The sequence below is a fragment of the Anomaloglossus baeobatrachus genome, chromosome 8 (genome assembly GCF_048569485.1).
Source record: "Anomaloglossus baeobatrachus isolate aAnoBae1 chromosome 8, aAnoBae1.hap1, whole genome shotgun sequence".
Classification (NCBI taxonomy): domain Eukaryota; kingdom Metazoa; phylum Chordata; class Amphibia; order Anura; family Aromobatidae; genus Anomaloglossus; species Anomaloglossus baeobatrachus.
This window is the reverse complement of record NC_134360.1, coordinates 35,899,875-35,915,428: the sequence shown is the minus strand read 5'-3', so window position 1 is coordinate 35,915,428 and position 15,554 is coordinate 35,899,875. Positions and strand designations below refer to the sequence as shown.

The 15,554-nt window shown below is 46.3% G+C and overlaps 1 protein-coding gene across 1 annotated transcript; it reads right to left on the bottom strand.

Moving 5' to 3' along the window:
- Positions 1-8,281: 8,281 nt before the first annotated feature.
- Positions 8,282-15,554, bottom strand: JAGN1 (jagunal vesicle mediated transporter 1). The gene is made up of 3 exons (XM_075321457.1): positions 15,447-15,554; positions 10,162-10,252; positions 8,282-9,368 (listed from the first exon to the last, which is right to left on the bottom strand). Exons 2-3 carry the CDS (start codon positions 10,248-10,250, stop codon positions 8,906-8,908), a joined length of 552 nt encoding a protein of 183 aa, XP_075177572.1. The 5' UTR covers positions 10,251-10,252; positions 15,447-15,554; the 3' UTR covers positions 8,282-8,905.

Below are 15,554 nucleotides of genomic sequence, written 5' to 3'. Positions count from 1 at the left end.
AAGAAAGCTATATTCAACACAGGAAGACAAATTCTTCCAGCTTAAAAAGGCGGGGAGTACCTGTTATAGGTCTCCCATAACATATAATCCAAAAGGTAACCAGCAGGCTAGCAGAGATTAACTCCTGCTAGTCCAATCACTAATGAGCACACAGCTGGTCAACGCCCGAGCCTGCATGTGCAACTCAGAAGCACCAGAGAAAGTATAGTGTGGAGTGTCAGAGTCTGTGGTCTGAACAGCATCGAAAGCCGCCATGACACTCGGTGAGTTTAGAGCAAATCACAGTATGACAACTAGAGAAAGCATCCATCAATTGTTGGTCAATTGCATATTATCCTCATGATTAGAGGCAGTGGAGTGCTCTCAGTGACATATTGGTAGCAGTGGGATATCTATGTGATCTCCAGGGCTCTCTCTTTTTTTTTTTATGTAAATATATATATATGTATATGTATATATACAGTGCCTACAAGTAGTATTCAACCCCCTGCAGATTTAGCAGGTTTACACATTCGGAAGTAACTTGGCATTGTGACATTTGGACTGTAGATCAGCCTGGAAGTGTGAAATGCAGCAAAAAAGAATGTTATTTCTTTTTTTATTTTATTTTTTTTAAATTGTAAAAAGTTTATTCAGAGGTCATTTATTATTCAACCCCTCAAACCACCAGAATTCTGTTTGGTTCCCCTAAAGTATTAAGAAGTATTTCAGGCACAAAGAACAATGAGCTTCACATGTTTGGATTAATTATCTCTTTTTTCAGCCTTTTCCCCAAACTTGTGAACAGCACTCATACTTGGTCAACATGGGAAAGACAAAGGAGCATTCCAAGGCCATCAGAGACAAAATCGTGGAGGGTCACAAGGCTGGCAAGGGGTACAAAACCCTTTCCAAGGAGTTGGGCCTACCTGTCTCCACTGTTGGGAGCATCATCCGGAAGTGGAAGGCTTATGGAACTACTGTTAGCCTTCCACGGCCTGGACAGCCTTTTAAAGTTTCCACCCGTGCCGAGGCCAGGCTTGTCCGAAGAGTCAAGGCTAACCCAAGGACAACAAGGAAGGAGCTCCGGGAAGATCTCATGGCAGTGGGGACATTGGTTTCAGTCAATACCATAAGTAACGTACTCCACCGCAATGGTCTCCGTTCCAGACGAGCCCGTAAGGTACCTTTACTTTCAAAGCGTCATGTCAAGGCTCATCTACAGTTTGCTCATGATCACTTGGAGGACTCTGAGACAGACTGGTTCAAGGTTCTCTGGTCTGATGAGACCAAGATCGAGATCTTTGGTGCCAACCACACACGTGACATTTGGACACTGGATGGCACTGCATACAACCCCAAGAATACCATCCCTACAGTCAAGCATGGTGGTGGCAGCATCATGCTGTGGGGCTGTTTCTCAGCCAAGGGGCCTGGCCATCTGGTCCGCATCCATGGGAAGATGGATAGCACGGCCTACCTGGAGATTTTGGCCAAGAACCTCCGCTCCTCCATCAAGGATCTTAAGATGGGTCGTCATTTCATCTTCCAACAAGACAACGACCCAAAGCACACAGCCAAGAAAACCAAGGCCTGGTTCAAGAGGGAAAAAATCAAGGTGTTGCAGTGGCCTAGTCAGTCTCCTGACCTTAACCCAATTGAAAACTTGTGGAAGGAGCTCAAGATTAAAGTCCACATGAGACACCCAAAGAACCTAGATAACTTGGAGAAGATCTGCATGGAGGAGTGGGCCAAGATAACTCCAGAGACCTGTGCCGGCCTGATCAGGTCTTATAAAAGACGATTATTAGCTGTAATTGCAAACAAGGGTTATTCCACAAAATATTAAACCTAGGGGTTGAATAATAATTGACCCACACTTTTATGTTGAAAATTTATTACAATTTAACTGAGCAACATAACTTGTTGGTTTGTAAGATTTATGCATCTGTTAATAAATCCTGCTCTTGTTTGAAGTTTGCAGGCTCTAACTTATTTGCATCTTATCAAACCTGCTAAATCTGCAGGGGGTTGAATACTACTTGTAGGCACTGTATATATATATATATATATATATATATATATATATATATATATATATATATATATATTACACAGTACAGACCAAATGTTTGGACACACCTTCTCATTCAAAGAGTTTTCATTATTTTCATGACTCTAAAAATTGTAGATTCACGTTGAAGACATCAAAACTATGAATTAACACATGTGGAATGAAATACTTAAAAAAGTGTGAAACAACTGAAAATAGGTCTTATATTCCAGGTTCTTCAAAGTAGCCGCCTTTTGCTTTGATTACTGCTTTGCACACTCTTGGCATTCTCTTGATGAAATGGTTTTCCAACAGTCTTGAAGGAGTTCCCAGAGATGCTCAACACTTGTTGGCCCTTTTGCCTTCACTCTGAGGTCCAGCTCACCCCAAACCATCTCGATTGGGTTCAGGTCTGGTGACTGTGGAGGCCAGGTCATCTGGCGTAGCACCCCATCACTCTCCTCCTTAGTCAAATAGCCCTTACACAGCCTGGAGGTGTGTTTGGGGTCATTGTCCTGTTGAAAAATAAATGATGGTCCAACTAAACGCCGCTGGAATAGCACGCCGCTGGAAGATGCTGTGGTAGCCATGCTGGTTCAGTATGCCTTCAATTTTGAATAAATCCCCAACAGTGTCACCAGCAAAGCCCCCCCCACACCATCACACCTCCTCCTCCATGCTTCACGGTGGGAACCAGCCATGTTCACCTTTTCTACAAAGACACGGTGGTTGGATCCAAAGTCTCAAATTTGGACTTATCAGACCAAAGCACAGATTTCCACTGGTCTAATGCCCATTCCTTGTGTTCTTTAGCCCAAACAAGTCTCTTCTGCTTGTTGCCTGTCCTTAGCAGTGGTTTCCTAGCAGCTATTTTACCATGAAGGCTGCTGCACAAAGTCTCCTCTTCACAGTTGTTCTAGAGATGAGAAGGTGGGTCCAAACTTTTAGTCTGTACTGTATATAATATATATATATATATATATCTATTAAAAAAGTATAAAGTATGTTTTGCAACAATAAGGTTGCGATGGTCCTGAGACAGCTCACTGGTTTTACCCATCATGAGATGTTTCTTGTGTGGCATCTTAGTAATGAGACACCTTTTTATAGGTCATCAGTTGTGTTCAATACTTTTTCCTATGTGATTTCTCATTATTACACATAACTTAATTTTATGGACATCTATGGTTTGCTTTCTTTGCCTGTGTGGATTGGATTGGTTGTTACTGACATCCGGTGAGAAATTCATGTCAATAGCACCTTTAGAAATATATTTACTTAGAAAATTGGTGACGCGTCCAATACTTCTTTCACCCATTATACCTGTTTTAACTGTGGCTTTTTTTTTAAATATTATCCATTGTGGGCTTCCAGATGTTTTTGGCTGATTTGTGACCTTTTTGTGTCAACATTAATTGCACATTTACAAACCTTTTTGAAAAGGGAATGTGGCTGAGCATAAATGTGCCCCACAAAAGTAGCGTTTATGAGAACAGAGATGTACTCCGGCCCCTTTCGTTTGGTAGGTACAAGATTCACCAAAATAATTAAGAAGAGCACTTATGTGTGTGACATGTCTACACTATTTTCTATATTGTGCTCCTTTGGTATTCTTGTAGCACCTGCAGGTATGCACGGGAACACATGTAAAGGACACGCACATTGTTGGCATGCAAGGTGTGACACCCAGATATGTGGTCACTCTCGTTCTAGCTCCTGCGGCTCATTTCTAGCGTATCACTGATAATAATAGAGCAGGAGATGTTTTGTAGATCACAGGGGTCCTTTGCACGTTCTCGAATACTTATGTGTAGAGGGAGAGGTCTCTTTCTCTGGAGGACCCCGCACGTCCAGGTATCGCATAGAGACCACCCATGGATTTCAGTGTGTACTGTGTAATGCTTCCTTTCTCCTGTGGTGGCGCTGCAGAAGAAATGAACACTTAAGACCTGATTCGTCATATATGTGTGTGTGTGTTTGGGGGGGGGGGGCTGGGTTCTCCAAAAAAAGCACAAAAAGATGTTAAAAACAGATAAGCGCCTTTTTTATTTTCTCACCATATTGAAGAATTTGGCGCAAATTCCATCCTCTTTCCCCTCCCCTCCACAAATGATGAATGAGGCCATCATTCTACGGAGCTTTGAAAAACAATCTCGCCCGGTTATTTGTAAACAAAACCTTCCAATTCTTGTTTCTTGTGTAGAAACTTATCCTCATCTCATTCATTGCTGCGTACAACCAGGTCCAACCAGTTATAGTGACCCTACCGGTTCCACCAACGCATGAGGGGAAAGCCGCCAGACTGCCAGCACATGGACAGCGCCCTCTAGTGGTGAATGTACTGCACTAAAGAAGCCGGTGTAACCTGGGCATCTCCTGTATATAATTATATATGTATAGCTGGTATAACCTGGGCATCTCCTGTATATAATTATATATGTACAGCCGGTATAACCTGGGCACCTCCTGTCTATAATTATATATGCACAGCCGGTATAACCTGGGCACCTCCTGTCTATAATTATATATGTACAGCCGGTAGAACCTGGGCATCTCCTGTCTATAATTATATATCTACAGCCGGTATAACCTGGGCATCTCCTGTCTATAATTATATATCTACAGCCGGTATAACCTGGGCATCTCCTGTCTATAATTATATATCTACAGCCGGTATAACCTGGGCATCTCCTGTCTATAATTATAGATCTACAGCCGGTATAACCTGGGCACCTCCTGTCTATAATTATATATGTATAGCTGGTATAACCTGGGCATCTCCTGTATATAATTATATATGTACAGCCGGTATAACCTGGGCACCTCCTGTCTATAATTATATATGCACAGCCGGTATAACCTGGGCATCTCCTGTCTATAATTATATATCTACAGCCGGTGTAACCTGGGCACCTCCTGTCTATAATTATATATGTACAGCCGGTGTAACCTGGGCATCTCCTGTATATAATTATATATGTACAGCCGGTGTAACCTGGGCATCTCCTGTATATAATTATATATGTACAGCCGGTATAACCTGGGCATCTCCTGTATATAATTATATATGTACAGCTGGTATAACCTGGGCATCTTCTGTATATAATTATATATGTACAGCTGGTATAACCTGGGCATCTTCTGTATATAATTATATATGTACAGCCGGTATAACCTGGGCATCTTCTGTATATAATTATATATGTACAGCTGGTATAACCTGGGCATCTTCTGTATATAATTATATATGTACAGCTGGTATAACCTGGACATCTCCTGTATATAATTATATATGTACAGCCGGTATAACCCGGGCATCTCCTGTATATAATTATATATGTACAGCTGGTATAACCTGGGCATCTCCTGTATATAATTATATATGTACAGCTGGTATAATCTGGGCACCTCCTGTATATAATATATACAGGGCTGGTATAACCTGGGTATCCACTTGTATCTTTCATTATATCTATCACAATTAATTTAACCCTTTCCCTGCTGCAGCCCAGCAGACCACAGACCTGGATACCTGGTTAGTGAAGAGATAACATCAGTTCTGACACAGTTTTGTGTCGCTGATTTTGAAAGGTTACAATGATGGGGAGCACGTAATGTGGTGCACTAATAGAGACCAAGTGTAAAGCTGTGTTATGGTTTCAACCAAAATATCACAATAAGTGGAATATTCTATTTTCAGCATTAATTATGTCACATAGACTTAGGTAATCGGCCCCCTCAGCATGTCAGGCAGCGTATGAGCTATTAGGGGAAACACATGATGCAATATATAACGAAAAACAGAAAATACAAGGGGTTGTTTTTTTTCTACAACTACAAAAAGGACCACCAAAAACCATTGGGGACATTTTAACATATTATTATTGCAGATTTCCCCTGTAACTGGGGTTGGAATATTAGCCCCCAGTTACAGGGTAAATTTGGTCTTCTGGCTGCATCTGGCTAACACCCATCAGCTCTTGCTTCCTCCCCAAACTCAGATATCACATGACGAAGGAGGAGACGTCTTTAGCGCTTGTTCAGTGCTGTGTACAATGTATTCGGGAAGGCAGATATGGTAACAAACCATCTCTGCCTTCTCTATGGGAAGTGCAGCCATGTCTCCCTGCACAATTGTCAGTATCAGAAACGCTTTTTTACGGTTATATATTTAAAATACATCCTCAACATTTTTAGTTTTCACCCCTCACCATTATCAAGGGGTTTTTTTTGCATTTGGTAAATTAAACTATTCTTGTTAATATCCAGAGGCAGAAAACCAATAAAGATCTCATGCTTGGGCACCATATATCCTTTGTAGGCCTCCTGGCTAATAGTGCAAAAAGAGATTGGTCTTCCTTGTGTCTTTAGCTAAAGGATAGTCCTAGGCTGGATATTTTGTAGCATGCAGCAACTTTTCTGCTATGCCCTCAACCTGGCCCTAAGACCCCCCCCCTCCACAACCTACCACCCGGGGGAAAGGGCAAGAACAGAAGTCAACAACCCCACCGAGAAATAAAGACTAACGACAAATTCTACACAAAGCAACCACACACAAAGGAGCCGCTAAAACTGCACAAAGTGAAAAAATATAAAAGGGGGAAGGGAGGGAGGGGGGGGGGAGGAAACAGACAACAGGGTAACCTCCATACCATAACAAGTACACCACAAACTGCTTCAGCATGCACCAATGTTGCAGCCAAAAAGTACAACAGCTCCTTATACCTCCAGGCCAAGCTTCCAAATAACGGAAAATAACTGGCACCCTCTGCTGGAAGTAGAGGGTATATCTACCCTGTTTCCCCGAAAATAAGACACTGTCTTATTTATTTATTTTTTTTGCCCTGAAAAAAAAAGCACTAGATCTTATTTTCAGGGGGTGTCTTATTCTCGAGGAGGCATGGTTGGGGGTAAGGTTACCCCCCACAAAAAGCAGACCCCCTCTCTTCCCAGGATCAACATACATACCAGCCCCGGGCGTCTGAATGGCTCCCAGATCTCCCAGCAGCTGTGCTCCCCTACATCTGACTGACACTCGCATACATCAGAACATATACACACACACACACAATTCCACATCATTCCTCCCTGTGATCTCTCATCATCTGTGCTCCCCTGCGTCTGGCCAACACTCACACATCAAAACACAGTCACACATCGGACAGCACACACATTATGTATATATATATATATATATATATATATATATATATATATATATATATATATATATATATATATATATATATATATATATATATATATATATATATATATATACATATACACATACATATATATATATATACACATACATATATATATACACATACACACACACACACACACACACATACATACATATGCACACACACACACACACACACACACACACACACCTTTCACGTCACTCCTCCTTGCGCTTTCCGGTGGGCGCTCCCAACAGCTATTCTGTACGCCGTCCTCTTCTGCCTCCTGCCGCACACATATGCATACACGCACACATCTGATATCGCACATACGCGCACGCACACACTCACAATATCCAGAGAAACCACATGCTTCCAGCCATATGATCCTCCGGCAGGTCCTGGAAGCTCACTGCACTGCACAGTATGGCCGCTGAGAAGCAAGCGATATCGCTGGGCGTGGTGAGTGTGTGGATGTGATCTGCAGTGTGTCCGTGTTCCGCCGCAGGACCTTGATGCGCTCACCTGCTCCGGCATCTGGTGTGTATGATCGGGGGTCTTCTCTCTTCCTTCTTCTCTCTTTAGAGGGTCTCCGGTATATAATGAAGTTTCTTGCAGTGTCTTTAAATTTTTTACCCCTGCATGACACTTCATTATTATCCGCGGCTAGGTCTTATTTTCGGTGGGAGGTCTTATATTTAAGCATCCCTGAAAACTCCTGCTAGGTCTTATTATCGGGGAAACACGGTAGGACCTGGGAGTGGTCCAAAACGGAAACACCTGATCAGGAGTCAGAAGCTGCTGAAAGATAACATCACCTTTTTAAATGCTATTGTAAATCAGATGAGAAATTCGATTTGGGCTGCCCCGGTCCAGAGTCCGGTACGATCCTCTGTGCTCGCCGGTGTTCACTCCTGCACCTGACATCCTGGGTGCCGCAGAAGTGATAACCGGCTGCCACCGAGGAACAGACTGGAAACCAGACACCAGGGGAGGAAAAAATATAGATTTGCTCATGTCTAATTCTCATTAATATTGTTGGAAAACGCAACGTTCTGGATTAGTTTTCATACAAGACGTTCATTTATTTTCACATCCTAAAATACAAAGGGCGGGGGTAGGTGGACGGAGATGGCGTTCCCTTATTATGTGGAATTGTGGAGGTTTGTAAAAGTAAATTTGGCTCAAATCAACCAAAGCTTTGTGTAGAGGAAGCAACAAGCCCCGATATTATAAGTTACATCATGCACCTCGTGTCGTCCCCATCGACCGATCACTAGTCCATCCCTCCATAGTCCTCCTCCCCCATTGTCTCCTCTCCTTCCCTCCATAGTTGTCCTCCTCCCCATCGTCTCCTCCCTCCAGTCACGTTTTCTCCCCTAAATAGTCCCCCTCCCCATCATCCGGTCACTTTTTCTCCCCTCCATAGTCCTCCTCCCCATTGTCTCCTCTCCTTCCCTCCATAGTTGTCCTCCTCCCCATCGTCTCCTCCCTCCGGTCACGTTTTCTCCCCTCCATAGTCCTCGTCCCCATCATCCGGTCACTTTTTCTCCCCTCCATAGTCCTCCTCCCCATCATCCGGTCACTTTTTCTCCCCTCCATAGTCCTCCTCCCCATCGTCTCCTCCCTCCGATCACTTTTTCTCCCCTCCATAGTCCTCCTCCCCATCGTCTCCTCCCTGCGATCACTTTTTCTTCTTTTCCTGAGTACTGGTGAACCACGAGTCCAGGAGCTTCTTGCTGTAATAAATCTGCCAGGCGTGAACCTGCACAGCAATAACCATGACCAAGTACATGACGGACACGGCGGAGAAGCCGAAGATGAAGCGGTACGCTTTGCCATGGCGGTACAGCTGCTGGGCCATGGGGAACATTTCCATGCTGCCGTAGATCAAGGGGGCGATGGAGAAGAGGCCGGTGCTGATCATGGAGATCACCAGGTAGCTGATGTTGTTCCGAGGGAAGGAGAACAACCCAAAAAGAGAGGGCACGATGCTCAGGAGGTACGGGTACTCCCACTGGTACGGCATGGCCACCAAATCGTGGGACACCAGTTTCAGTTGGGCCACGGTCGTCTGAGCTGCCAGCAGCGCCCAGATGATGATGTGAGCGTAGATCAGTTTCTTAATTTCATTCTTCAGAGACACGCTGAAATAAAAGAAAACATTAGGGGTGTGAACACTTTTGCAATCAACCTTAGAAATAGCTTTCAGCACCTGTTCACCTGCTGTCATCGTCTCTCAATGACAAAAGTAACCGGAAAGTGCTTGGTGCCAACCGACAGCCAAAAGTCTGCAACCCAATTGCCCAAAAAACTAGACAATATCATCATAACATTTTAAATTTGTTTACACAGTGGCCCAAGTTCTTTGGAATTGGGGGCTGTAACTAACACCAACCCCCCCCCCCCGCACAGTTCCTTTGTCTTTTGGGTCATCCTTGAGGCTTGGCGATTACTATCTTAAATGAGGTATTGTTAATGTAACAATGAGTTCGTTTGTCCCCGGAGGGGGCGTGTAGACTTAACGTGATGGTGCGAAAACTGCCCGAAAAGTACACAACAAGGCTACTGCATGCAAAATACCATATAACTGCAGCGCCACCAGGTGGTTTGAAGCAGAATTACACAGACTACATATTAAAGGGGCTGATCTATTAATATCAGATCAGTGGGGGTCCGACACCCGCCACCCCCCACCGATCAGCTGCACTCTGCTCTGGACGGATATAAGCGATCACAGCAGTACCGGGTATTGCTTAGTGGCCACAGCTGAGTACTGTGCTTTAGTCAAATACCAGCGGGAGGCACCAGACCCAATGCCCTATTGATGACCTATCCTACAAATATCCTACCCCTTTAACAGACGAAATATGACGGGCGACAGCTGCAGGAGAAATGGAGAAAGACAAGTTGATAAATCTGTGTGACAGTAATGGATACCTCATCTGGTAATGATTGGCGACCCTCTCTCGATGTAGATAATCATTTCCATCCGTACCGGCAGCCCGGGGTCCTGCACGGGAAGCCATTTCTGATGGAAAAAAAGAAAACAAAAAACACATGATTATAACAGGAGGGGGTACACACAGAGAACAGGCGCCCCTAGTGACTGACCACACTGCCCCGATGAAGGAGCGGGTACACACTGAAAAGTAACAGCTGCCCCCCAGTGACTGACCACACTGCCCCGATGAAGGAGCGGGTACACACACAGAGTAACAGCCGCCCACAGTGACTGACCACACTCCCCTGGTGAAGGAGCGGGTACACATGGAGAGTAACAGCCGCCCCCAGTGACTGCCACACTCCCCTGGTGAAGGAGCGAGTGCACACTGAGAGTAACAGCCGCCCCCAGTGACTGCCACACTCCCCTGGTGAAGGAGCAGGTACACACGGAGAGTAGCAGCCACCCCCAAGTGACTGCCACACTCCCCTGGTGAAGGAGCGGATACACACGGAGAGTAACAGCCGCCCCCCAGTGACTGACCACACTCCCCTGGTGAAGGAGTGAGTACACACGGAGAGTAACAGCCGCCCCCAGTGACTGACCACACTCCCCTGGTGAAGAAGTGAGTACACACGGAGAGTAACAGCCGCCCCCAGTGACTGACCACACTCCCCTGGTGAAGGAGCGGATACACACGGAGAGTAACAGCCGCCCCCCAGTGACTGACCACACTCCCCTGGTGAAGGAGCGGATACACACGGAGAGTAACAGCCGCCCCCCAGTGACTGACCACACTCCCCTGGTGAAGGAGCGAGTACACACGGAGAGTAACAGCCGCCCCCAGTGACTGACCACACTCCCCTGGTGAAGGAGCGAGTACACACGGAGAGTAACAGCCGCCCCCAGTGACTGACCACACTCCCCTGGTGAAGGAGCGAGTACACACGGAGAGTAACAGCCGCCCCCCAGTGACTGACCACACTCCCCCGGTGAAGGAGCGGATAGACACGGAGAGTAACAGCCGCCCCCCAGTGACTGACCACACTCCCCCAGTGAAGGAGCGGATAGACACGGAGAGTAACAGCCGCCCCCAGTGACTGACCACACTCCCCCGGTGAAGGAGCGGATAGACACGGAGAGTAACAGCCGCCCCCCAGTGACTGACCACACTCCCCCGGTGAAGGAGCGGATAGACACGGAGAGTAACAGCCGCCCCCAGTGACTGACCACACTCCCCTGGTGAAGGAGCGGATACACACGGAGAGTAACAGCCGCCCCCCAGTGACTGACCACACTCCCCCGGTGAAGGAGCGGATACACACGGAGAGTAACAGCCGCCCCCCAGTGACTGACCACACTCCCCCGGTGAAGGAGCGGATAGACACGGAGAGTAACAGCCGCCCCCAGTGACTGACCACACTCCCCTGGTGAAGGAGCGGATACACACGGAGAGTAACAGCCGCCCCCCAGTGACTGACCACACTCCCCCGCTGAAGCAGCAGATACACACGGAGAGTAACAGCCGCCCCCCAGTGACTGACCACACTCCCCCGGTGAAGGAGCGGATACACACGGAGAGTAACAGCCGCCCCCCAGTGACTGACCACACTCCCCCGGTGAAGGAGCGGATACACGCGGAGTGTAACAGCCGTCCCCCAGTGACTGACCACACTGCCCGAGTGAATTATTAGCTAACTCCTGCAGCTAAACATGCGATAGAGGACTGCTACCTCTATGACTTTGTATATGACCCCCACACGGTTAAAAAAAAAATAAAAAATAAATACAAATCACACATATTCATCCTCCACCGCTCCTCTATTCCGCTTCTTTATCGGAGTGTGCTCAATGCAGGCAAGAAAGGACAGAGATATCAAGCACCAACCACACCGGATTAGAAGAGACCGGCGGAGAACATGGCCAGCAGGACAGAGGAGAGCGTCAGGGATCGAAAAGTGAACAGGCGCTATTCACCACAGATATAAAGCCAAAGAAAGGGAAGAGAGACCCCAATTAAAAGGGAACCTGTCACCAGATTTGGGGCCTATAAGCTGCGGCCACCACCAGTGGGCTCTTATATACAGGAGTCTAACATGCTGTATATAAGAGCCCAGGCCGCTGTGTACAGCATAAAAAACACTTTATAATACTCACCTAAGGGGCGGTGCGGTGCAGACTGGTCGGATGGGTGTCACTGTTCTCCAGTACCGGCGCCTCCTCTTTCGGCCATCTTTGTCCTTTTGAAGCCGGGGTGCATGACACGTCCTACGTCATCCACACTCGCCGGCATTGAGGTCCCGCTCATGCACACTACAATACTTTGATCTGCCCTGCTCAGGACCTTAATGCCGGCGAGTGTGGATAACGTAGGACGCGTCCTGCACCGCGGCTTCAGAAGAAGGAGGACAAAGATGGCCGAAAGAGGAGGCGCTGCACCCAGAGAACGGAGACACCCATCCGACCAGTCTGCACCACCCTTTAGGTGAGTATTATAAAGTGTTTTATGTTATACCCCCGGCCTGGGCTCTTATATACAGCATGTTAGACTGCCGTCTATAAGAGCCCAGTGGTGGTGGCCGCAGCTTGTTTTTTCTGCACCCAAAACTGCAAGGAAAAAAGAAGCAATGTGCGCACAGCCTTTCTGAATTCTCAGACTTGGCTGGGGAAGGAAATGCATGCAGTTTTGGGCAAAAAAACTGCACCAAAAAAACGCAGCATGTGCACAGGGTCTTATCCTGCAACCCTACAGAAGTGACGTCATCGGTGCACTGTCTTTAGCACTGAGATAGGACTTTGTGAGTCGGATCCTCTAAAAGGAGATGTTCACACAGAGCTTTTTGGTAAGTTTTTGCAGTGTTTTTTGGCTGCAGATTTGCCTTGGTTTTATGCAAACCCATGCTAATAAAAAAGCTGCTTTTTACAGAACAAGCAAAGTCTATGGGATTTCTGGAATCTCATACACACACACAAATACCTGCAGATTTTTTCCTGACTGTTTTGTCAAATATCTGCATTTTTTTGCTGCAGATTTCAACGAATGAACATGACAGTTCTTTGGAGCGTTTTTTTGCAATGGTTTTTCATTGATACAACCCATTTTGTAGAAAAAAAAAATGCACCAAAAACGCAGATGACTTGAAAGAGATTTCCTGCCACAAGATCAGGTTTTGAGCAGTAAAAAAAAAAAAAAAAAAAAAAAAGAGCCCTGTGTGAACATAGCCTAAAGGGAACCTGTCAGGTGTAATATGCACCCAGAGCCACGAGCAGTTCTGGGTGTATATTGCTAATCCCTGCCTAACCGTCCCTGTATACACTAGCATATAGATAACGAGATCTTTAGAAAAAGTATTTCTAAAGATCTTTTATCGTATGCTAATGAGTGAGTGGACTAGTCCTCTGGGCGTTGCTTCCCCTGGCTAGTCGACCCCATTAGCATGTTAGTACGCCCCTGTGGGTGTGCTAAAATACTAATGAATGTGCAGCATCAGAGGATGAGCTCACTCACCTCTCCGCCGCCATCGTTGCCCGACGCTGGATTTCGGCTCAGTGCGCATGAGTCCAGAATTTCAGTCATGCGCACTATGAAGCCAAGTGTACGTGTCCTGGCTTCAAACTGAAGTAGCGCGCATGACCGAAATCCGGCGTTGGGCGGCGAAGGCAGCGGAGAGGCGAGTGAGATCATCCTTAGTGTTGAGTGACAATTCAAACTCACTATGCTGTTAGCGAGTACTGTCCGCTACTCACATATTTGTTAACTTACGAGTAGCGGGCACAGTGTAAGTCACTGGGAAATACTCGCTATGTAGCGAATAGTCAATTACTCGCTCAACACTAATCATCCTCTGACGCTGACAGGGGCGTTCTAATATGCCAATGGGGCCGACTAGCCAGGGGAAATCACGCCCGGCGGACTAGTCCCCTCTCTCATTAGCACACAGTAAAAGATCTTTAGAAATACTTTTTCTAAAGATCTCTTTATCTATGCTAGACTATACAGGAACGGTCAGGCAGGGATTAGCAATATGCACCCTGAACTGCTCGTGATTTTGGGTGCATATTGCACCTGACAGGTTCCCTTTAATCATTGCTCCTCCTGCCTTGCCCCCTTTTCTTCACATTTTGCGCTGTGCTGCCATTACTGCTGTTGGCGGCACGAGCGCATTGCTAGTGTGACAATATCTTCAATAAAATGGCGCCGGAATCAGCAAAGGCGTGTAGTGTGATCTCCGGCGCCATTTTATTGAAGACCTTGTGGAGATGACTATGATGGGTGGCACATAACACATGCGCGGATAAAAAAGAAAAAAAAAAAATCTGCGCACGTTGCTTCTTTTCTCCTTGCAGTTTTGTATGCAGAAAAAAAGGAGAAATGTCAATTTTGTGCCTTTTTACATTGAATACAGTAAAAAAAAAAAACCGCACTTTTTGGATGCGTTTTTTGGCTACAGGTACAGTTTTGAGATGCAGAAATTTTCTGCAACGTGCGCACATAGCCTTAGCGTGTGTTCGCACCTTGTCCGCATTTCTGAATTTTCATCGACTTTGCTGGGATAAGGCTAGATGTGCAGATTCTGGCGCCATTTTAGTGAAAACGACACACTTCCAATGCGCTCGCGCCACCAACAGCAGTAATGGCGGCACAGCAGCGCAAAATGTAAAGAAAAGGGGGCAATGCAGGGAGAGGAATGATTTAAAGGACCCGACCCACAAAGGCCCATCCCGATGCTGAAGACCATGCACTGATTACATCATTTCTGAAGGTCTGAAGAAGGATTATTCGGCAATCAAGCCTCCAATTTTAGCACTATGGTACCATCTTAATCCACCTCCTAGTGCCATTATGGCACGGTCTCTAGATTATAGGGCTGGTTCCATTTAAAGGGGATGTTCAATGATGACCCTTTAGAGATCAGGTTTTCTCCTATATGTGAGGGTCTCCGCAATCCTACATAGACCTCCCTCTCCACCAACACCTCCTATGTGACTGTGATTACACAGCACTGAATATGTTCCTGCAGTCCCATGTAAAGCCACAGGAAACAGCACGTGTGACTCTGCTACATCTATGCAGACATCTCACACACATCTGATCCTAATAATTCTGCATAAAGCATCACAGCCAGCACGATACGTACTACAACGCTCAGCAGACACAGAGTATCACTACAGGGGGCCGAACACCTAGTACAGCAGGAGTATACCGCCCACCCTGCACCCTCCAGCTTCCCATTATCCCGTTTTCTGCACCAGACGCCTCTTTATACCGGCACTGACTCACCCACCACCTTCCTCCAGATATTATGGCTCAGTCAGCGCTGCACAATTACTACTTCCGGTTCCAGAGCTGCGCCGTGTTGCTACTCCCGGAAGCTGGTTTGCCGCCATC

Coding starts and splice junctions, on each gene's coding strand:
- JAGN1 (XM_075321457.1), bottom strand. CDS start 10,250: ATGGCTTCCCGTGCAGGACCCCGGGCTGCCGGTACGGATGGAAATGAT. Junction 9,369..10,161: donor GCCAATCATTACCAGATGAG/GTATCCATTACT, acceptor CTTTTATTTCAG/CGTGTCTCTGAAGAATGAAA.